The 25306-nt window shown below is 40.2% G+C and overlaps 1 protein-coding gene across 6 annotated transcripts in view; it reads left to right on the top strand.

Annotated features, from left to right (window-relative positions):
- The first annotated feature begins 7265 nt into the window (after positions 1-7265).
- The window catches only part of LOC311304819 (protein NLRC3-like), a 64701-nt gene continuing 46660 nt past the window's right edge, over positions 7266-25306 (top strand). For 2 of the 6 annotated variants that reach the window (XM_084432098.1, XM_084432095.1), the window contains exons 1-2: positions 9014-9192; positions 19735-19894. In XM_084432098.1, the coding sequence (XP_084288224.1) occupies positions 19752-19894 (143 nt within the window). In that variant the 5' untranslated portion in view covers positions 9014-9192; positions 19735-19751. Of the gene's footprint in view, positions 7402-9013; positions 9193-11924; positions 11944-19734; positions 19895-25306 lie in introns of those variants that run through there. The other 4 variants (XM_084432096.1, XM_084432094.1, XM_084432097.1 and 1 more) reach the window with 4 other exon arrangements.

Below are 25306 nucleotides of genomic sequence, written 5' to 3'. Positions count from 1 at the left end.
AGAGTCTGTCTGAGTTTGACGCAGCACTAATAGCTCTACCTCTCTCCGTGTATCAGCGCATGATAATTTTGCCACCCCGTAAAGCTGCTGACTGCATGCTTCAATGAACTCAGTTAGCGTGTCATATTGCTGTGGATTTGGCATGGGTATCACTGTAGTTGATCCACAGAAAGCAGACTGCCTTAGCTCGTTACTTTGCTCATCAGTTGACAAGGAGGGTTGCTTGGGCCAATTTGCTTGTGGCAGTTTAAGAAAGGAAGGCCCTTGATTCCACTGGCTTCCTTCCACAAGGTCCCAGAGGTGTTTGCCTCGTGTTATGTTGTCCGCAGGATTGTCTTCTGATCGTATGTGCTGCCATGTTGCAGCTGCTGTGAGTTCTTGTATCTCCGCCACCCGTGTCCCCACAAACACTTTGTAACGACAAGAGCTCGACAACAGCCAGGTAAGCACAGTAATGGAATCTGACCAGAGTGTTAAGGAACAGATGGGGATAGTGAGTTCGGTGACAAGGACCTTGGAGAGCTGAGCACCACTGAGAGCTGCACATAACTCTAGGCGTGGGATGGATTGCTGCTTTCGGGGTGCAACACGTGACCTAGCTGCTAGGAATACAATCTCAACTTGGCCTTCTTGGTTCTCAGTACGCAAATAGGCTACAGCCCCATAAGCCTTCTCCGATGCATCACAGAACACGTGTATTTCACGCCTGCTAGAAGGGAGGTCCATTTTTGTGCTGGAATAGCACCTCGGCAGCGAAATCTTCTCCAGATCACTCAACTCTTCCTCCCACAATCTCCATAACCTGAGGAGATCCTCTGGCAGCTGCGGGTCGTCGCAGTCACGCTTTTTATCCCATAAGCGTTGCACCAGTATTTTCGCTCTAGTGGTGTATGGGATAATATATCCAAGAGGATCATATTGGCTAGCTAGAACACGATAGATGCTGCGCATAGTTACTTTAGAGCAGTTCACAATCCGATGTTTGTAGTGCAAGGCGTCAGACTGGCACTGCCAGTGAAGGCCAAGTGTGGATTCAGGGGTACCTTGCTGTCCCTGACAAAGCCAGAGCTCACAGCTGTTAGATCTCGATTCGGGTGGCAGGTGAGCGATCACAGATGGACAATTGCTGGCCCACTGCCGCAATTCAAAGCCTCCTTCAGCTAGTAGGGAACAGAGCTGATCGACAAGTTCTTTGGCAGCATCTTTGTTAGTGAGACTGTACAGGCAATTGTCAACATAAAATGACTTCTCGATAACTTCCCTCACCTGGTCACCTGGTTGACTGTGGTCTAGCACATGTTTCTGCAGGGCAAACGTGGCACAACAGGGCTACATGTAGTGCCGAAAGGAAGCACCTGCCACTGGTAAACATCTGGTGCTTGCTCTAATGCCATGTCTCTCCACAGAAACCGAAGTAATGATTTGTCTTCAGGGAGCAGCCTCACCTGATGAAACATCCCTCGGATGTCGCTGCTTATGGCTGTGGAGTGTTCCCGGAAGCGAAGTAACACCGCTAACAGAGTAGGGCTTAAAGTGGGACCTGGAAGCAGCAGCTCGTTCAAATTCTGGCCCTTGTACTGAAATGAGCAGTTGTAAACAACACGGTTTTTACCATTATGTTGGATCATGTGGTGGGGAATGTACCATGATTCTTGTGTGCCATCTACTTCACATGGTCGCAGTTTCTCTACATAGCCAGCATTCTTAAGCCTTTCAACCTCGCTTTTGTAAGCCTGGGCTTGTTCAGGGTACTTTATTAGCTTTCGCTCAATGTTTCTTAGCTGCGGCAGTACAGCTTCTTTAGGCATGTTCAAAGTTGGCATGTTTTGGACTCGAAGGAGCGGCGTAGCATACCGCATGACCCCATCCACATTAACTCTCACTGTTCTCTCTTGAAGGTGTTTGATGGCCTCCTGATCAAGCTTTGATCGCATCACTAATTTCTCACTCTGATAAGGGATTACATCCATCTACCATAGATTTTCTACTTGAGCAAACAACTCAGAATTGGGTGAGATAGCAGTAAAGAGGCACTGATGAGAGTTGAGCCCGCGTTTGACTTCGTGTGTAGGGCCTTGAAGTGTCCAGCCTAACTGAGTTCTAACGGCAACGGGTCCACCTGGCGGGCCTAGTAGGACAGGCTCAATGGGGGTGACTAGATGTGGGCAGTCTGAGCCAATTAACAGTACAGGCTGTACTCTGTCTATTTGCTGCAGCGGCAATCCCGCTAAATGTCGGTACCTCTTTTGAAGAGCTGCAACAGGGTAAGTTTGCTCAGCAAGACCAGGCCTTTCGGCTGTAAAGGCACCTTGAATAGGGAATTTTTTGTGTCGATTAGTGACTGGAGACACAGTAAATGAGACTGCCGCCCCATGAAGAACCTGTTGGTCTTGTCTCACTGTTTGTAGTATAAGGTCCTCAGGCTGTCCCTTAAGATCTAACTGCTGTGCTGCTGTATGGAGCAGTATGGTCCTCTCAGACCCATCGTCTAACACAGCATACGCCTCAATTGATTTGTCACCATTGGTGATAACCACTTTGCTCACCTTGAGGAGAACCTTGCTGTAGATGGGCCGATCTACATACAAGATGTCGTTGGTGGTGTTAACCAAGCAGGAGCTCTCTTTTGTGTCTTTCTCCATTGTATCCTCCACAGACCATTCATTTACATCATGCAGTATGAACAGATGCTTCCTGTTGCATGTCTTACAGGGGGTTTTCAGGTTGCATTTGGAGGCATGATGTCTACGTCCGCAGCACCAGCATCGATTGTTCTTACGAATCCAGCTTTCCTTTTGTTCCTTGGATAGCTCTTTGAAATTGGCACATCCATTCAGAAAGTGATTGACACTGTCACAGTAGGGGCAATATGCTTGTAATCTTCCTTTAAATCTGGAAAATTTAGATGTTCCCTCTGAGGCAGGTGCCCGAGTTTCACTCTTACTCATAGGTTTCTCTGTGCCCAGCAGTATAGAGGTTCTCTATACTTACTGCTATACCTCTCTTTTCTTACTGCTGAATTCTGGTGGGAGACTAGTCATCCTGGAGCCCTCATCTTGTACTTGGAGCTCATACTCTAACCAGTTAGAGAAATCAATGAGAGTAGGTATGGTTACTCGCAATGGGTGTATGTATCTCTTGAAGCTTGTCCTCAGCTCATGAGGGAGTTTGCATTGAAGTCTTGACACATGCGACCCACAGTCTAATTCAACAGTCCCCTCAGGCCCCAGTTGTTCTAACATGCTCACCAGTGAACGCACACAGAGTGCAAAAAGCTTAAAAGCCTTCACGTCTCCAGTTCTGATGTTTGGGCCGTCCATGACTTGAGCGATGTTCTGCAGAACCAGCTTGTGAGGCTGCCCGTACATCTTGATAAGGGCTTGCAAAGTATCTGTATATGGGTGTGCTGAGTTGCCATAAGAATCCGCCACTAGCAGCGCTTCCTCTAACTGCAAATGATCGGTGAGGATCTGATATTTGAACCGTTCGGTGGCGTCAACAGGGAGGAGGTTTTCTAATGCCATGCGCAACCTTGAAAACTCTCTGGGATCTGATGTTGTCAAAGTGGGTATCGAAGGCTTGGGTCCCCTGTAGGTTTTCTCTTGGAAACATGGTGCTGCAGTTGGTTGTATATGTTCAGATCGCTGTGTAGGATATGACTCCCTGACACCCATGTGAGGATGGTAGTTGTCTCTAGAAGTCTTTTCATCATAGTGGATGGGTTCAGCATACTGATATGGATGAGCATATGAATGCTTACCGAGACTATGAGTAGGCGTACGGTAGATTGACGTTGCTTGAGGCTGGTTAACTTGTACAGGTGAAAGAGTGCAGTCTATCATCTGCTCAGTTATCTGTCTGATCTGTGCAGAAGGATATTCATGGGAATCTCTGACGTGCGTGGTGAGTACTGGCTGGCTGTGGCTTGTTTCTGGCACATGGAAACGGGGAGCTGGCGATGGGGGCACAGTTTTGCATGAGGTGGTCATGTTTGTGGCTAGCTGCTGGATCTCACGTTTCATGATGACATTCTCCGCTTTCAGTCCCTGTAATGCAGATAAAATCTCTGGCAGGTGTTGAACGCAGCTACGAAGCTCATCATTCTCTCTTTGCATCTCCTTCAATGTAGTGTCTGTTCTGCAGCTCTTCATTCTCTCTGTGTGAGTCTCCCATTGTATCTTGCCATTCATCTTGTATCACCAGGTCACTGAAGTGTGAATGTTGACTTATTGGGGTGGAGACACGAGACTCGCGTTCTGCAGACAGTGACGCAAGTTCAGCATCATCTTCCTCTTCATTGGAATATGCAGGTTGCAGAGATCTTCTCTCAGGTCCAGGTCTTTGTACTTGAAAGTCTGCCAAGTATGCAGGTGGCTTTAGGTGTTGTCTGGGACGGACAACAGGAGGCTCTGGACGTAATGTCATTCTTCTGCAGTAATTCGAATCCGGCTCGAAGGACCATTTGTAATTGAGCTTTAAGTTTATGCTAATTCGGGTTATTTCGAACCCCTGCAGACAGTCGGTCAGAACTGTGTAATGACATCAAATGTAGTGAATTCACTCTGCAGACTCCAAATCTCTTTGAAAGTGTTTACTGATGATAATTTCAATTTAACAGGTGTGGTTCTGGAACAGAAATACAGAAATAAACTTAAATGAGTGACTTAAATAAATTTACTTTAACATTCGTAAGTGATATGATTATAAGGCAATGATCTTTACCGGTATGAATAACAATAACTTTGAGCCCTTAATAAAAGTAATAGGAAAACAAATAGAAGAGACATTCTGTATACGTCCGCTAGATGGCGCCCTTAGCGCATTTATGGTGACTGAACACATTTAAATCAATGATTACATGTACTGATAAATCACAAAATAATCCAACACATTATCATCTCTTACTGTAAATTGCGTGTATTACTTGCAGTAGCTATTATGGATACTGAGAAAGGGATAACAGAACGGCAGTATTACTTAGATAACAGATTCCCATGGCGCAATGGCGCTAGATACATCTGAATCGCGGCATGAACGATCGGCATATTCTGAGGAAAAAACGGACAAAATACACTTACTTTCTATTCACGCACACTATATTACATCAGTAATATTCAGATGCTGCCAACAAACGTGCGATAAAGTGGAGTCGTCTTGGAACAGCATGCGTTCATTGCATCTGCTCGGTGCACCTGCTTTTCCTCCTTGGCACGTGATCGGTGATGACGTTGAAGGGTGCGATTGGTCAATAACAGAGAAGCCTTTTGAACACTTCTTACCCATAATCACTGCGCTTTTACCACTAATTTCTCCCGCCACATGACTACAGTAATTATCTCAACCCAAGGGGTGTTTGTTTGTTAAAAAGCACGCAAAACCTTTGCTGTTATTTCTTTAGTTGTAGCTGGATTTAATCATCCCTGGAGTTTTAAGTTGAATTTGTTAGTGTTGCATTATCATTTACACGGCTGCCCGCCGAAGTAGTTACGTTCGCTAGCCAGCCAAATGACAGCTGTCCCGACCCCGGCACAGTAGGAATGTGGCACTTCCACAACAAAAATCAGTTTAAACTCATGTATTTGTCCATGTGTTGTGAGGACAATTAACAACGTGTTGTTGCAGTGGTTAAAGTTTTATTCAAAGTGCAAAGTAAATGTCAGAAGTGTAACTAAGGAAAATTACCGCAATCGGGGATGGACTAGAATAAAAAAGTGGACCGGGAGTCTTTCCAGAGGATTTGACTGCTCAGTGCGACTCAATGTCAATGACCGTTCATACCTGATATAATTAACTTGTAATTAACATAATTATCCTGTAACACTTTGGTGCCATACTTTTGTAAGACTTTGCCATTTTAGAAGACACTGAAATCATCATAATTGTTACTTTAGTTATTTGTGACATTGAGCAGTCAAATCCTCTGGAAAGACTATGATGAACTGTACTGTATGGGATCATGTACAAAATATGACAATATTTAAAGCTCAATAGCTTTTGAAGACAATGACTTACAGTCATACAACACACTGTACACTGTTCACCCAGGTCTCATGTATGATGCACACCTTTTAGATCTTTGATATTTATGACAATAAACGGCTAAATCATATGCAAAAATTGTTATGTATTTCACTACTGTATGGGATCATGTATAAAATATGACAATATTTAAAACTCAATAGCTTTTGAAGACAATGACTTACAGTCATACAACACACTGTACACTGTTCACCCAGGTCTCATGTATGATGCACACCTTTTAGATTTTTGATATTTATGACAATAAACGGCTAAATCATATGCAAATATCACTATGTATTTCACTACTGTATGGGATCATATACAAAATATGACAATATTTAAAGCTCAATAGCTTTTGAAGACAATGACTTACAGTCATACAACACACTGTACACTGTTCACCCAGGTCTCATGTATGATGCACACCTTTTAGATTTTTTGATATTTATGACAATAAACGGCTAAATCATATGCAAATATTGTTAAATACATAGTGATATTTGCATATGATTTAGAAGTTTATTGTCATAAATATCAAAAATCTAAAAGGTGTGCATCATACATGAGACCTGGGTGAACAGTGTACAGTTGGTTTTATGACTGTAAGTCATTGTCTTCAAAAGCTATTGAAGTTAGAAACGTTTATACCGATGTCGCATGTAATTTTGAGACGGTCCCTAAATATGCGAATATCGAACGTCCAACGTCAAACCAACTTCATGCCAGTCACACACTGTACACAGTGTACAGTACACTGCCCCTATCCCTAAACCTACCCATCACAGGAAACATTCTGCATTTTTACATTTTTAAAAAAACACTGCTTAGTATGTTTGTAAAGCCATTTGAAAAATGAGGACCCCCAAAATGTCCTCATAAATCACGTATTTTCCCGAGTGTCCTCATTTGCAGGTGTGTTATCATAAAAATGTCCTCAGTTGTCATGAAAACAAGTACACACACACACACACACACACACACACACACACACACACACACACTAATTAGGCTACTGTAGCTATGTAGCCTACATTTAAGGGTGTGGAGGGAACAAAGAGACTGAAATGGAGATAACTGAACCCAAACGTAGTAGTTTAATGAAAAGTAATAGAAACATAAGAACCAAAGGTGCAAAACAAAGCACGGCAAAATAAGCATATTAATGCAGACAGGATTTACAGATGTGGAAACTACCGTAGATGAACAGTAGGCTAAAGAAAAAGACCGCCGCGTCTTGGTGCAGTGACGTCATGCGCGTGCACGCAAGGAGGAGTCGATTTTTGGCACAACTCCGGTAGAGTCCTTCACTGTGAGATGTTTCTTTTTTTATATACAAGCTTCGAAACCTCGGTGCCGAACGTCTAATCATTTATCAAAAAGGTATGTGTATACAATACTTGCATGTTTTTTTTATGCCTACTCGTTTCTTCTAAGGCGCCTCACGAAACCAGTTTTAGTAAACAATCTGGAAGAAGGGCACAAGTAAAACCGAAAGTAAAAACAGCAATTTAATCGACAAGTTGGCTGAAATAGAGATGAGTTTTTCCTCAATAAATTCTTATTAAAAAGTCAAGTTAACTGTTATCAAATGTTTCCACAGTTAAAGGGTTACTTTTTTAGTTAATAATTTGTAAGACTGGGGCTTTATTAGTGCTGTTCATTGATTCAATTTTGACATTTGGGTATTTACTAAATACCCAAATCGTCCGTATTTAAGGAGTCAATGAAGCGTCCCGTATGAAAGCCATACGGAACGCAGTTTTGTCCCGTAATTTCAGGCGTACGCATTAAATTGAGAATTAACCATTTATTTGAGACACATCTTTGTTTGATTTGCAAACATAGACGTTCGAGGACGGCTTTAAGACCCAGCACCTCCAACGGCTGTCGCTCCCGCTTCACAGCCAGCGGGATTCGGCTAAATACAAATCCATTTTTTCACTGTCCGCGTTTTGATTCCGGCTAATCAATTTGGGCAACTACAAACAACGTGATTATTGTTCATGAGTCCACATGAGAGCAACGCAAGAAAACATGCAATCTACCTGAGGGAGGACGTTACCAAAATTCTTTCACTATTGTAGGCTAACTTAGTAAGATTTTAAATAGAAAAATACATTTTACATTAAAGTAGCCTAATTTGTACCGTAGGCTACTTGGTTGGACCTCGTTATTGAAACACAAAATACAATAAAATCTCAAGCACCAAAAGCAGCTCATACTAATCATCTAAGTTCTCTTTACCTGGAAAGTATGCACTTTTCATTTATTCATACATGGTTGCAAAAATATTATGGGCTATTTCAAAAATGTTAGTGCCATTGTTTAGGCTAAATGCTTTGTGTGTGTGTGTGTGTGTGTAATATCAAAGACGTTCAGTTATTGTGCTTTTAAAATTTATGCCATCTATGTATCTTCCTGACTAAAAAAAGAAAAAGAATATATATATATATATATATATATATATATATATATATATATATATGGTTTCTTAATTTTTAAGGCCAAATATGGTTAATTTTAAGTCCCAATAAATAGAGATGTTAATGTGGTCAATATCAATCAATCAGCTTTATTCAAGACACAGAAGTCCATAGAGACACAGATATGTATAAATATAAAACAATACAAAACATTTAAGAATGATGCAGATGAGGCATCATTAAAACATATACAGGCTTCGGGTCCAATGTTTCCAAAAGCAAAATGTGTACCTTGTGTCACTCTTAGAAACATCAGCTATGGACACAATGATCATATTTTTAGACCCTGTCAGTCTGCACATGAATCTATGCATAAAATTTCTTAAAACAGCGTTAAAAGTGGGCACATTGTTAGACAAACGTTTCACTGGCACTAGGAATTTTAAACGTACAGTATGGAATTTTTCGCCGCTAGGGGTCGCTAACCTCTTTACAATAACAAAGGCGTAGTTTGATGATACAACATTTGCTAAGAATTATGGTTCTTGTTGTCAAGCCGACCGATCTAATAATGTTTATGGATGACTGAATACATCGATGTTTTTATCATGACTGTGATATGAAGCAGGTCGGGATTGCTAAGAGACAGCTATCAGCTCCACACGCGACGCGAGTCCCGCGGATATAAAAGGAATATGGACATTTCATTCTACCGAACTACACGCAAGTGCAGAATTACAACTCACAGGTCAGTTTATTAGACAAATTAAACTTGTGAGGTAACGCAGCGCTGTTTCACTTGGTCTAACATTACACTATCACACTAAACTGCATTTGAATGTGTTGAAATTAATGTGTTAGTTTGTCTGTATGAGACTAGCAGTAAGCTAGATCAACACACAGATCATATTCTAACATTTTATCATTGTTGAACTATATTCCATTGATTAGTTTTATGTAAATGTGCTCACCTGTTTAATAAAGTAGGCTACATGTAGGAGCGGTCGAAGTCTCGGACGTGGAGCTCTCGTTTATATACTGTCTATGGGAGCTCTCGGCATCTCGAAAACACCGCTCTGATATTGATTCTCCTTTTAGTTCTCCTTTTTTATCCAAAGTCTGCTTGCCATGGTGCATAATGTTTGAACGAAACAACAACAGCGTGCAGATAGACATTGCGACCTACACAGTGGTCCACGTCTGTCGCCTTGGTTACTATCAGAGGGCTCTGGTTGCTATGGCAGTACGAGCGGAAACCAGGGACAATGCGGATATGACGCCATTGACGGCGGCAAAACGGAAATAAAGAAACGGGACGTGTCTTCGAATTAAATTACAAATTTCTCCTGGTTTGAAAGTTGTTGGAAACAGTCGGGATAATGTAAGTAGACAACTAAAAAAAATACAGAACATAGATATAGTGATTTTTGCTATTTTTAAAGCAAAAAAGTTACATATTGTGCCTTTAAGCACAATTCTCAGTGCATCATTATAAGCCACTTGAAGTTTTTTCATTTTCGACTCACTAAAATTACACCACAGGTGGGCAGTATACAGTGGAGTGCAATAGGTTTTGAAGAGTGAGATTTTAACATGAGGAGTGCACATGTGGAATTTGCGTGCCAGCATGTTTGCCTGCCCATACATATATATATATATATATATATATATATATATATATATATATATATATATATATGTGTGTGTGTGTGTGTGTGTGTGTGTGTGTGTGTGTCTGTTTAGGCCTATCGTTTTGAATGTTTGAGTTTATTAAGAATGAGAATATAGAAGGATATTAAGATATCTTTATTACTTTTAGAGTTACAGGCACACAAACATTGGAAAAATACTATTTATGGCACTTAGTAATGTTCAATTGTGTTGATAGAAAAACAAAAACAAGATACAGTTCTAGTTTCAACATTATTTGTTCTTCAGATGTGCGACCATTGAAAATGTGTACTAATTTACTCATGGAGCCACATTAACATCACTATTTATTGGGACTTAAAATGAACCATATTTGGCCTTAAAAATTAAGAAACCAAAAGAAAAGTTTGTTTAGAATTAGAATCTAAAAGGATATTAAGACATTTTTAATATGAGTTGCACGCATGCAAACATGCAAAAAAGATGGCCAAACTCAACTGATTTAGCTAATCTCTGTGTAAAAGTAAAATAATGATGCAGTTCTAAGGTCATTTCAACCCCCCTGTAATCTGACTCCAAATCTCAGGTGAAAATTGTCATTTTGATCCATTTTACAAAACTGTAAATTACTCAGTAAATATACATCCATCACATGTAGCCTAATATTTTGGCTTTATTCTTCATTTACGTTAGTCTTTCTTCAGAATATTTTTTCAACAAAATAAAAAATTTGAGCCTGGAAAGTTTTTTTTTAAATTTGGTTGATTTTTCCACGAAATTACCCAAAGGTGTTTGTCTGAGAAGCTTTTATACATCTTTTGTACACATATTTAACTGCAGATGCTAAAATTATATACACTGTGTGGTACAGTACAAATATTTTGAGTGTCCCTTATTCTGTCCCTTATTTTCCTATAAAGAACCACGATTGTCCCTTATTTTCCTTTCCATAAGTTGGCAACCCTAGTATAAAAGTGTTTTAATTCTACAATATATGGTGTAAAAACGAAAAGGTTGAACGATGGCTACTGCAGTTGAATTTTCCTATTGGATGTTGTGGTGCCGTGTGACGTGCTTTTTTATTGCACAGAACTGTTTTAATTTCTCATGTTTTATAATACATTTTTGTACTTTGTTTAATGATTTCAGATTTGTAATTTGTACTGTTAAGTTGTAAAATGTATATATTTGAGTACAGGAAACTTAAAAAAAACAAGGCAATCAGTTGCCACAAAATATTTAAGTAACATTACTACTACAATTTAAGTTACATAAATTATATAATTTAATTTAATAACACTTAAAGTTCTTTAAATTAAGTTTAGATAAATTAAAAGTGTTGATATATATTTGAGGGATATTTTAATTAAGTGAAATAATTAAAGTTGTCAGTACTCAAAACTTTGAGTTGCATTAAAGTAAAGATGAGCAATACACTAAATATATATTTTGATTTAAATTAATGTTTATTTATAATTTACAGGTACTCAAAGTAAGTAGCTATATGCTTACTGATGATATTTAAGTTTGCAAACTTACAAAAATAGCGGCAATCAGTTTCCTCAATTTTTTTGAGTTAGTAGAACTTATCCGGGTTTACAGTGCAGGTACGAGCTCACCACGCCCTTGGCATTGGCTCAGCCCCTGGTATAAAAACATCTTGTTCCGTCAAAACCACTGTAGCGAGTCAGGAGTTGGAATTGCGAGTATTTAAAACGATCAGGATAGCTTATATTAGCATTTTGTATTTGCATCTTGTATAGTTCTCCAAACAGCTCGCGCTGAAAAGTGACCCAGTGCCAAACGCTGCTCCTCCTGCATGGACTCCACCACTGCAGTGCGTCTTGATGTGAGTGAGCATATATTTTTTATCACAATTTTCCTTCCTATTAGGCTAAAGTTAACCTTCTGGGGTCAACAAACGCGCCGGCGTGTTTTGCTGGATTTTTCCTCATAGCAGCAAAATAGACTTAAAATACTCCGTCATTTATGGTCATACAGACTTAAGAAATATGACAAGATAAACTGTAAAATGCCAACTTTTTTATGTGTCCACTTACAATCTAAACAAAACATTGTGCTTTTGTAAAATAAAGAAAATAAACAGGGTATGCTTTCTGCCTCTCCGTCTCCGTGAACGTTTTTTCTGGAGCACGTCTCTAAACTTAAACAAAACTCAGCGAATACAAGTCACACATTTTTATAAACATTTAAGTCTCTGCTATTAAATTATCAAATTCAAAACTAGGGGTGGGCGATATAGCCTCAAAATTATATCACGATATTTCAAGAATATTTGCGATAATGATATTTATGACGATATAGAAAAAAAATGTAGACAAATTTTTTTTTATTACATTTATCTCACCTAAATGTTTGTTCACTCATTGTGTTTTTACAATTGGGTAATTTTGTTTTTAAGAGTTTACACAACACAAGGAAGCTTGATTTCAATCTTTGAATTAAATTGAAAAAAGTAGCAAAAAATATATACAAAATAATAAAGATACAAATAAAGAGAGAAGTTTTTGGGTAGGTCTAACACTAGTATTCAGAAATGCTACAGAAACTGTCACACGCGTTTTATGCTTATTTCAGACATAACCGACTGTTTATGAATATACTAACCATGACCGGAATTTTGCGTGTTTTTTCCCCGTTAAAGCGATATAATCCGCGAAAAATAACTTTTGTTACTCGCGAGCTGTTTGTGAGACGGCTTTACTGTATGTATGCACGCAGAGTAAACAGAGCGCGCGAGAGTACTTAATAGTTTAAAATCGCAAATGTTTAAACTAATAAGACTTAAAAAGAAGTGAAAATGATAAACTTTAGTTACGACGCAAGTGACAAAAGACAATTCCGTCATGTCCTAACTGCTAAACACGAGTGTGGTATCGACGCTTGACTTGTGCAACCCATTTTGAGAGCGAGAGAGAGAAGACGCGGCACTGCTGAACACTCATGCGGTTGGTAAAATTGCGTCTTGGAGAAAGTTTTTAAATTATTGATTTGATCGTCATTGGAGGCTGACTTGCTGCTCTCACGCTCAGACAGGTGTTGTTGTTGTGCGTGCTAGGGAACGTAATGTGCCATACGTCATTGCGTCGCTATATCAGTGATATCGCGATATGACACTTTTTTATCATGTAAAAATGTATACCGGTATTATCGTGGACGGTATGATATGGCACACCCCTATTCAAAATAGGCGTGGGTTGCCTCCGCTGACGTCCATTAATACCTGACAATGGACACCTCGAAGGGCATTAACCCGCTTATACCATTGTCACTTGCCAAATAACATATTTTTAAAACATTAGTTAATATTTTAATTAGTTTTACAATTGAAATCTAAAGTTTTTAAAAACAATACCTTGGTTTCGGGGATATTTATAGTCCGCTCAGCTCGTAGAACCCTTCAGTTTTGTTTTGATACAATAAATTGTAAACAGATACTTTGACTGCCTGTTGCTATGGTTACTCACAGCTGATGTAGCCACCGCATTTATTTATTAATTTTGAACGGTAAACAGTCAGTTTCACCAGAACTCCTTTACTAGGTGTCCTCTATCACTTTTTAATGGACACCCTGCAGCCAATCAGAATCGAGTATTCACCCAGACCATGGTATAAGTGTGAAATAAGATACTAGTAACACTTTCGTGGATATTCCGTACCATAACAAGCAAATGTCTCAACTGAAAAAAACGCAACGCTGGCAAAACGCTCTCAAGCACCAATAGCTAGGCTAAAATAGCTAGGCTAAAAACGCTTTGGTAGACACACGGCCTAAGATCACTATTAGGGCTGTGCGATATAGCTAAATTTCATATCGTTCGGTATCAATAATTATTGACATTTTAAGTCAAATTTTTTTTTTAGACAAGTAGAAAAGTTTGAATTTAAGTGTTAAAGGAACACTCCACCTCTGGAAAGATGAATGTGTATTTAAAAATAGCAATTTTTGGCTTATGTGGATTAAAGACAACAACTCCCAGAATGCACTTGCTTCGCTGCCCTACAAGGCCACTCCCAAGCCACGCCTACCGGTAAGAGAGCGCAGTTGAAAACAACAAGGCTAGGCTACGAGTGAGTCTCCGTGATGAGTTTGCCCAGGATTTCGAGATCGCCCAAATGTCCGGGATTCGGCTTTTGCGTTCTACAGTCGCCATTCATCATGTTTACTGTGGCGAGCAGGACGAGGCTGAGGGACGCGGGAGAACGGCGCGAGGCCAGTGGCGGGATTACTGATGAGCGCCTGTGAGACGCACCGGTCTTGCATCTCACGGAGGTGCAGGAATTTTCTTAGCAATGTTAAAACGCACATCAACCGATCACTTGTTTAGCAAACACTAAATGTAAACACTACATTCAGATTCACCAATCGGAATGAATTCAGTTAGATTGAAACAAAAGGTGAACATGTAAACAATGAATGGCGACTGCAGAAAGCAAACGCCGAATCCCGGACATTTTGGACGATCTCAACGGCCGGACATGTCCGGGAAAAAGTGTATTGTAACCCCTACTACTCCGCTTTCTTCGTCCATGTTTTCTGCAGGTTTCTGCCGGTGAAATCAAACGCACTGGCACTGATCTGTGATAGGTCTGTTAGCGCATTAGGTCCAACCCCCTCTTAAAAACTTCCTCCTACAATGAAAGAAATCCCCCCCTCTTACACTTCCTCCTACAATGACGCAAAATTACGATTTTTGCGCCATTGTAGGTGGAAGTGTAAAGAGGTAAATACAGATTTCTCTCGTCTCAGGGGAAAATGAGAAAATGTTGCACGACCATTCAATAGTATGACTGGGTTTCTAACATTGCAAAGCTTAATGCAAATGGGTGGAGTGTTCCTTTAAAGAAACTCTTGAACTTAAAATGTTACAAAATGTGTGCAATGTAAAAGTGTAAACGTAGAACAATCAAGGCAAACTTTGAGGTAGATCAGCATCTGTAGGAGTGTAACGGTTCACAAAATTCACGGTTCGGTTTGATACGACACAGTGGTGTCACGGTTCGGTAAATTTTTGGTGCAGCAAAAAGAAAGAAATGCCAGAGAAATTTCCTTTATTTAAAAAAAACCCCCTAAAACTAAAACTAAAAGATCAAATATCTTTAAATAAGTGCGAGTTTTCCTACATCTTGAAACTTTTAGTTTTGTAAATGGCGGTAATCTTTGAAGGATGTACAAATAATGTGTTTGTCATCACATTAAAAATAACATTTAAATATGATAATATTTGAGTTTCGAAGTGCTGGAAAAAGATGTGTGAAGTACTTGAGAGGATTTTACTATTCCTGCCAAACTTCCATGGTTACAGTTAGTGTTACTACATTAAATCCATGGCGAATGTTGCTGATTTGTGGACTTAAAGCCTATAACTAGTTCATTCATGGCACAATGTTTCTCCTGGTTTCCACGTCAGCGCTGTTTGATCCCTTAATAACAGAGAAATTTGAATGCTTCTCACTAGATCTCGCAGCGATGTTATTACTTCATTACTTGCTGTGTACTGTATCTTAACTTGAGAAGCCAGAACGCCTTTTACATTGAATAGAAAATATTATGAAACACTTAAATTACGTAAAAACGTATAGAAAATTTGGTTGATTTACAATGCTAATAACCATGGAAATGCGTCATAACAGTCTGTAAATATCTCTTAACAACACAAGAATGCCTTATTTATGTATAATATATATATGAATGCCTTTATTAAGACGTCCTGTTAATAAAGTATCTGGTAAGAATACTTTCAAATGAAACACATTAGAGTTAAACCCCTGTTAATTCTCAATAAAAACTAAGTAGTAATAAATGAAGCTGGTAATGCTGTTTATTGAGTTGTTTAAAGGTGGGGTATGTGATTTTCTTTTTTGTCCATTTTTTCAAAATCCCTTGAAATCCTATTCCTAACCCACTTACAGCCACTGAGTTAGAAGCACTGAAATGAAAATTAAGCAATTTAATCATCTGTGGAACGGGCAGGACTCGAAAAACTCCAGCCAATCATTTCCAAGACCACCTAGAATCATTGGACAGTAAGTGCGTCAATCAAACGGTTGTACCATGCCCCCCTCCCCCATCCCCCTCGCTCGCACACACACATGGGTGGAGTCAGAGCCAGCGTTGGAGGAAAGAAGGTAGGACCATTTGAGTTGTGTATTTTCGAAATCTGCCGAAATCTTTTTGCAGATCACATACCCCACCTTTAATCCTCCTCTGCTGAGATCTTAAGAGATTTAATGTCTTCTCATTGTTTTCTCTTCAGTTGATTTCATCTTAGACTGTGGCTGGAAGTCATTTGTATTTCTTGTGTTTCTGCTCATCTCTTTTTCAGTTCTCTTCTTTCCTTCAGTGATTCTACTTGTTAAGGCTGAAATGACTCTATATTTAATATATACAGATTTTGTGGCTCAGATAAGGTTCAGTTCTGGTTTATTTCTTTGCTTTTGGCTGACATCTGGCATTGCTATGGCCTGCTTGTGGCCCAGATCTGGTAAACAGGAGTGGGCCGTCATTCCTCGCTGCATGTGGGCCAGATCATCTTTCCACGTGTGCCAGATGTGTGCCGGATCTGGGACGTCAAAATGTTGCTATGTGGGATATTATGGCTGTAGCTAAATACACAGAAGATTGATTTATTAAATGTTGTCTTTTGTTGGACAAGAGGTTCATAAATGTTGCTTTTTTAAATGCACGTTATAAGCAACTCAAACTTGCAGTGCTTTCAGATGGAGCAGCATTTACTACTGATGATCACAGAGCCGTACATCACTGACAAGCTGCACATAAAAAATAATCGTAGCCTTAACGATTTTGTAATCGCAGTAAGCCAAATCGGTTTAAGCGCGATTTCATGTTAATTGCGAATATTCATGCAGTCCTACTTCACAGGTACGCAAATCAATTAATGCCAACAAGTTTGTGTGAGAGTTAAATGGTAAATGATAAATGGACTGCATTTATATAGCGCTTTCACAGACCTATGGCCACCAAAGCGCTTTACATATAGCCTCACATTTACCCATTCACTCACTCATTCATACACCGACGTTGTTTTAGATATCTTAGTATGAAAACTAGGGATGGGCATTTTGCAAAAATATTGTATTTGAATTTTTGGGCTAATAAAAAATGTATATTTGAATATTAATTTATTTAAATTAAGTTTTTTTTTTTTTTTCACCATTTTACATTTACATTCATTTAGCAGACGCTTTTATCCAGTGCGACTTACAAATGAGAACAATAGAAGCAGTTAAACTAACAGTAGGACAACAATATGTAAGTGCTATGACCCTTCTCAGTTTAATCTAGCGCAGTACATTTATTTATTTTTTTATTTATTTTTTTAATAAATAGAAAAGAAAAAAGTGTTAGTATTACTGGATCAAGTGCTGCCGAAAAAGATGTGTCTTCAGCCGTTTCTTGAGGGTGGCTATGGACTCAGCAGCTCTGGTTGAGTTAGATCATTCCTCCAGCAGGGAACAGTCCAGGTAAAGGTCCGAGAAAGAGATTTTGTGCCTCTTTGAGATGGCGACAACCACATGACGACGTTCACTTGCAGAGCGCAAGTTTCTGGATGGCACGTAGGTCTGAAGTAATGAGTTTAGGTAAAAGGGAGCAGAGCCAGTGGTTGTTCTGTAGGCAAAAGTCAGTGACTTGAATTTGATGTGAGCGGCAACTGGTAACCAGTGCAATTTTGTGAGGAGAGGAGTGACGTGTGCTCTCTTCAGCTCGTTAAAAACCACTCTAGCTGCAACATTTTGGATCAGTTGCAGAGGTTTGACAGAGCAAGCTGGAAGACCAGCTATGAGAGCATTACAATAGTCCAGTCTGGATAGAACAAGTGCTTGCGGAGTTGTGTAGCATGCTCTGATAGGAAGGGCCTGATCCTCCTAATGTTGTATAAGGCACATCTGTAGGACCGGGCAGTTCTAGCAATGTGGTCTGTGAAGTTCAATTGATCATCAATTACAATTTCTGAACAAATTCAAATACATTTCTGAACAAGCTTAAGATTAGGCAATATATACAACAAGCTTACACTATATCTTAAGGTTTTCTTTTAGTTGAACATTTTTAACAATATGTGTAAACAAAAAAATATAAAGAACAAAAGCATTTAAGCTCAAGCTGCGCGAACAGAAAAAAACACTAATTAAGTATATTGTGCCAATTATCGTAAAGAACGTTCATATACACTCGAGTCCGCATATGGTTATCGTGTTTATATAGTTTAATGTTCATGTTGAGTAAAACAATAGTATCCACATGCTCAAGTGAGAAAACGCAGCAGACGCTGCAGAGACACAAATTTTGGCGCTTTTCCACTACACAGTACCAGCTCGCCTCGGCTCGGCTCGGCTCGACTCGACTCGGCTCTGTTTGGTTTTCCACTGTGTAAAAGTTGTACCTGTACCTGCTTCCAGGTACTTTTTTTCGTACCACCTCCGGCGAGGTTCTAAGCGGGCTGAGGCGAGCTGAGGCGATACTAAAATGTGACGTGAAAACACGGCAGACTGCTGATTGGTCAGAGAGAATCGTCACTATTCACTGCGTCATCATTGCACGCGCCAGACGGTGTATCCTGAATAAAAAACAGCAAAAACAAAAACAAAAACATCCAAAAACAGCATACACTCGATTTCCTCCTTTGCCCTGTGTGTGTGTGTGGGTAGCGGGTGTGTCTCGCGCGTCTCGCGTAAAAGATTAAGTCACGCCAGTTTCCTGCGGCGTCGCTATGACGTCCAGGTACTATTGTGGAGGTACTATCTGCAATGGAAAACGGAGCGAAAAGCGAGCCGAGCCGAGCTGAGTCGAGGCGAGTCGAGCTGGTACTGGTAATGGAAAAGCGCCAAAAGATAATGGTGTGCTAAGCAAAGCTTCTAACAGCACTTTGTGTTTTCTGTTCTTCAACCGGTCTCCCTTGACAAAACATAAGGGAAGCATGACTTGAAATAATTTTGCTATCTTACAAGGTAGCATCTCGTATCACTCGGGGTACAGCTGCGCTTACCTGTCATGAATGCAGTGATGGACAGCTGTCTTTCCTTATTCGACTAGTGTTTGGATTTTATGTGATTTCTCATTGTGGTGGTGATATTATGATAACTCAGTTTCATTCATTAATTTGATTAAAAGTAATTCCATTTTTTATGATCATTTAGTAAGATCATTTTCATCTAGGTAATTCCAAACTTTGCGTGGCAGACCACGACATTATGTGATCAAATACAATCAACTTGTTTACATGCTCCACAGCACCACACAGTGCATTTAACTATAACTGCAAGTTAGTGCTTCGGATTTATCATGGATTCACTGCATTTACGACCAGCATAGCAATGTAGTAAAATTCGAATAGTTTTATTTTTCGAATAATAATTACAGATCGAATATTCAAAAATTTGAATATTCGTGTACAACCTTAATGAAAACCATTGAGTCTGTGAGAGATCTGTATTTTGTGCATCTGAGGTCTGTATATATATTTAAACACACACACACACACACACACACAGTCTAAAAGATGGAAAACAATTTTTTTGCATAACTTGCTAAATGAAACACAGTTATGAATTTTCATTCCATTTAGCAGGCTTTAATCAACCCCTTCTCATTGAACAGGCAGTAAAGTATCTAAAATGAGTCTCAATGAGGGGAGAGAAGAGAAAGATGTCAAGAGAGCAGAATCTCCAGAACCAATCTTGATGTCTAAGAAGAATGACAACTCTGCACAAATTATCCCTCCGACCATCAGCGATAGACCAGCGAGGTTTGACCCAAGGTGAGACACTATCCAGTACTGGAGATGTGAAACTAAATGATCATATAGAGAAAGAGAGAAAGAAATCATATATGTATTAATAAATAATGGTAATTAGTAATTAAAGAATTAGCAATACTATTAATTAAAACAAATGTATTTGTCAGCCCTCAGGACTACTGAAGTGAACTACAGTATAAAAAAAAAATGAGAATGTTTAAAAATTTTCAAGAGATGTTGATCAGTTAAATCTCTTTCCTTAGGGTTGGGGAATGTAAATGTAAAAATTTATTTTTAAAGTTCCCCTGTAGTCAATCATTTTATCCCTTAAAACTCACCTTTGATCACCAAAATGACACACTCTTTGTCCTTAAGCCTTAAAATAGCTTGAATGTAACTACACCCTTGCCTTGTTTAATGTACTCGGTTCTTTGAATATGCATATTAGCCCTGCCTCCACTCACACCAGCTCAGAGATCCACTCGTTGATGATCACATGTTGACGTGATTGGTTATAAGGTAGTTTGTGACGTCAGAAACACCAGCGATTTCAAACCGTGTTTTTTTAGACGTCTTTGGTTCACTGCAGTTTTAAGGAGAAAATACTCAGCAATGGTGTTGACATGAATTTGCACATGGTTTGTCTAAAAGCATATTAAAAACATCACATTGTCATAAATAACATTTAAAGCTTGAATTTCATCACGTGGACTTTAAAATAAAAGATTTGATTATCTTTATTGATTAGAGTTACTGCTCTAATCAATAAAGTAAATCTAACTCAGAGATCAGACTCTGTGTGAGTTCAGTGATTCAGGTCAAAAAATGATTATGTTAAAAACATAACCAACACCACCAGATCACATCTTCTCTTTGTTCATCTGGCAGTTATAACTCAGTTACAACAGCCAAACTAAATCTAAAGTTAAAAATGTAAGGGTCAAGAGCCCAACTAAAGCAAACCGGATTACCATAATGGTGACTTAAAATTTGTGATTTTCTCCTTCAGTGATTCTGCTTGTTAACATTAGGTGTCTTCAATAATGCTCAATCATCACTCAATTAATCACTTAATTATCTCATTAACTTTAACACTACTTCGGTACTTATAACACTCTGAGAGTGTGGATTATATAAACACTGAGCGGTGTTAATTTAACACTGGGGATTTTGCTGTGCAGTTTGCAGTAAAAGCTCCATCTCTGTTAGCATTGTGAGTTTGAGCCGCTTATACTGTGCATTTGAAAAACCAACACGCGCCAAACATCTTCCCAAACTTCTAATAAGAAGCGTCTATAAACCTGTTGTCCAACAAAAGAGAACTTTTAATTATGTTTTTACTCCAAACGCACTTCATAACGTCAATCGAGTGTTAAATAACTTTCTTAAATAACTTCCTTTTATCATTTAACACAGCTATCACAGAATAAGGCAGAAATTAATTATTATTTTATAATATTCTATACAGTGATAAACGCTATATTGATTATAAATTGCATTATAAATATGTTATTATGAAAATACCCAAGATGTTACATCTAGGTTACTAAAGTAACCCCCGTTCCCTGAAGGAGGGAACGGAGATGTTATGTCTGACTGATGTCATGGGGTCTTACCTGGGAGCCCAATCACCTCCAAGTGGTAACAAAATGAGCCAATGAACATTGGTCAGTGAGATTTGAATGTAGTCTCACACCTACCCGGACAAACGGGTATAAATAGGACCAGCATGGAGGGAGGTAACGTGTGGAGGTTACACATAAGGACTGATCGTGCTTCAAATGGAAGATCTCAGCAGTAGGTCCTACCTAGCCAGGGAGAAGCTACTACCGGCGCAGAGACAGGGCAGAGTAGAACTGCCTAGGGAAAGACATAGGTTTACCGTCAGGGTAACCGTATCATGGACAACACACATATGGTATTACCGAGGGGGAATCACATCATATGGGAATCTAGCCCAGTTCAAGGGCTGACTGGCCGGGCATACACACAAGTACTGGGCCCGGCGTCAGGTGCCTCTGTCGCGTCTTACTGACTAAGGATGCTGGAGGAACTTGATTCAAGGTTGAAACCGGTTCCACTCTGAGATTATAGAATCTTTGTGTTAGGTGTCACCCAGTCCGCAGCTCTGCAGATGTCTGCACAGTGCACAGAGAGGCACAGTGCGTCGATGCCCAGGAGGAACTCCGAGGCGATTGCATCCAGTGGGCCAACCTCTGTTTGGAGACAGTCTTTCCCTTTTGCTGACCTTCAAAGCAGACAAATACCTGCTTTGAGCTTCTGAAGCTCTGTGTGCCGTCCACTTAAATGTGAAGTGCTTGAATGGGACACAGCAACATGAGGGCTGGGTCTGCCTCCTCAGGGGGGTAGCGCTTGAGAGTTCTCCACCTGATCCCGAAAGGGAGTGGTGGGAAATTTGGGCACGTATCCGAACTCAAGGCGATCCGGATCGCTTACTGAAAATTCCTGCAGGTCCCCCACCCTCTTGAATGAAGCGAGCACAGTGAGATGAACTGTCTTCAGAGACAGGATTTTAAGTAAACCTAAAAAAAGTATGGTATTTACTTGAAAATGTAGTACCCAACAATATGCAGATATATAAAACCATAATAAATAAAAACTTGATAATTTAAAGCTGTGTACAACTATTTTCCTTGGAACAAATAAATTAATTATACAAACTCATAGCTGTTGGTGAATAATTATTTTATTTACAATTGTTATGATGAAAATGCACATTGGATGCACATCCAGGGCACAAAGCTCCCGTTCCGCCACATCCCAAAGATGCTCTATTGGGTTGAGATCTGGTGACTGCGGGGGCCATTTTAATACAGTGAACTCATTGTCATGTTCAAGAAACCAATTTGAAATGATTCGAGCTTTGTGACATGGTGCATTATCCTGCTGGAAGTAGCCATCAGAGGATGGGTACATGGTGGTCATAAAGGGATGGACATGGTCAGAAACAATGCTCAGGTAGGCCGTGGCATTTAAACGATGTCCAATTGGCACTAAGGGGCCTAAAGTGTGCCAAGAAAACATCCCCCACACCATTACACCACCACCACCAGCCTGCACAGTGGTAACAAGGCATGATGGATCCATGTTCTCATTCTGTTTACGCCAAATTCTGACTCTACCATCTGAATGTCTCAACAGAAATCGAGACTCATCAGACCAGGCAACATTTTTCCAGTCTTCAACTGTCCAATTTTGGTGAGCTCGTGCAAATTGTAGCCTCTTTTTCCTATTTGTAGTGGAGATGAGTGGTACCCGGTGGGGTCTTTTGCTGTTGTAACCCATCCGCCTCAAGGTTGTGCGTGTTATGGCTTCACAAATGCTTTGCTACATACCTTGGTTGTAACGAGTGGTTATTTCAGTCAAAGTTGCTCTTCTATCAGCTTGAATCAGTCGGCCCATTCTCCTCTGACCTCTAGCATCAACAAGGCATTTTCGCCCACAGGACTGCCGCATACTGGATGTTTTTCCCTTTTCACACCATTCTTTGTAAACCCTAGAAATGGTTGTGCGTGAAAATCCCAGTAATTGAGCAGATTGTGAAATACTCAGACCGGCCCGTCTGGCACCAACAACCATGCCATGCTCAAAATTGCTTAAATCACCTTTCTTTCCCATTCTGACATTCAGTTTGGAGTTCAGGAGATTGTCTTGACCAGGACCACACACCTAAATGCATTGAAGCAACTGCCATGTGATTGGTTGATTAGATAATTGCATTAATGAGAAATTGAACAGGTGTTCCTAATAATCCTTTAGGTGAGTGTAAATATTGCACATTTCTGCCCAACCCATGGTAAATTACTACAGTAGCCTACATAATTTATGGACATTTTTTAGAAGGGTGGTGATTAGGGGGATTTAAAATCTTTTAATTTCGTTCATGCCACAATGTTTCTCCTGCTTTCCTCATCAGTCTTGTTGGGAGTGTTGAGGCTGTTTCATCCGATTTAATACTAGTTAAACCATCGAGTGATTTGTGGTTTGTAACAGAGAGGTGTCTGTTGAATTGAAATGCTTCCCACTGGTTGTTGCAACGCTGTTTAATATTAGAGTCCGGGACCGGGAGTAAACTCAACTCCGTGCTGGGCCGTGTTGAAACAATTAATGAAACAACTGAAAACAGCGCTATTTGTTGTTACTATCCTGACCGAGAAACCGCTTCAGATGATTCAGTGACGGAGCAGTCCGAATGAATCGATTAGTTTTAGACCGTTATGCAAGTGCGTTTAAAAAGAATCGAACCAAATGATTAATTCATGAATGATTGGTATCGCTGGTTCAGTCGACATAAATTCGGTACGCATAAAATAACTGCTGAAATTTTCGCACGTAAAACGTTTCTCAGGTCAATCGGAGCGAGTATCAAACTAAATTAGCCGCACCGCCAGGAAAAGAGGAGGAGGGAGGTTGGTACCGTCGGGCCGGATGGAGATGATTGGCGGGCTGCCAGTTGAATAGCCCTGCTTTAGGGGGTTGAAGGGAGCTCTCTGTAGACCCGAATGGGCCACAGAGAGGTCTCAGGAGAGGTTGAGGCATGGCCTGGGATGGTTTAACCTCCTGGCGCTTCTCAGGATCCTGATGACCAGGTCATGCTTTCCCAGTGACCTGCCATCAACTGCATCATGATGCCTTCAAGTGGAGGAGGCCAGCCTTTGCTCCAAACCCTCTTGAAGGAAGGAAAGCACAGAATTTCTGGGGGTGTTCCCATCAGGAAGAACAGCACTCAGTGAACAGACTCCACTTCAAAGCATAGGCACACCTCATAGAGGGGGCTTTAACTGAAGTAATAGTGTCATCACACCAATGAAAGTAGTTTTAGTGAAACCGCTGTCTACCGCCTGTATTCAGGCAGGTCAGCACAGATTGTGCAAACTCATTGGTGAGATGTGCTGTCATACTGACCGATTCCAACTTTCCAACGAAAAAGAGATGCTGTGCACAAGGGAGACCACTTTTCCTAGTTGACCTGAAGCCCCAACTGGCCGAGTTGCCTGAGCACCAGGTCCATGTGTTCACATAACTGATCCTGAGACTGGGCCAGAATGAGCCAGTCGTCGTGATAGTTGAGGATGCGAATTCCCACCTCCCTGAAGGGAAGCCTCTGGGAAGCCTCTGTGACCTTGGTAAAGACACAAGGAGAGAGGGACAGCCCAAAGGGTAGGACCTTGTACTGATATGCTTGACCCTCAAACGCAAAGTGGAGAAACAGTCTGTGTCGATGAAGAATCAAGACATGGAAGTACGCGTCCTTCAGGTCGATCGCTGCTAGCCAATACTGGGAGTCAATGCATGTGAGAATGCATTTCTGCATGAGCATCTTGAACGGGGAGTCTGTGAAAGGGCCCTATTCAAGACATGCAGATCCAAGATTGGCCTCCCGCCTTCCCCTGTCAACTGTTATAGTGCAGA

This window comes from Rutilus rutilus, assembly GCF_951802725.1.
Source record: "Rutilus rutilus genome assembly, chromosome: 15".
NCBI classification, from domain to species: Eukaryota; Metazoa; Chordata; class Actinopteri; order Cypriniformes; family Leuciscidae; genus Rutilus; species Rutilus rutilus.
Note: the sequence above shows the minus strand (reverse complement) of the source record. Positions and strands in the feature narration are given on the sequence as shown.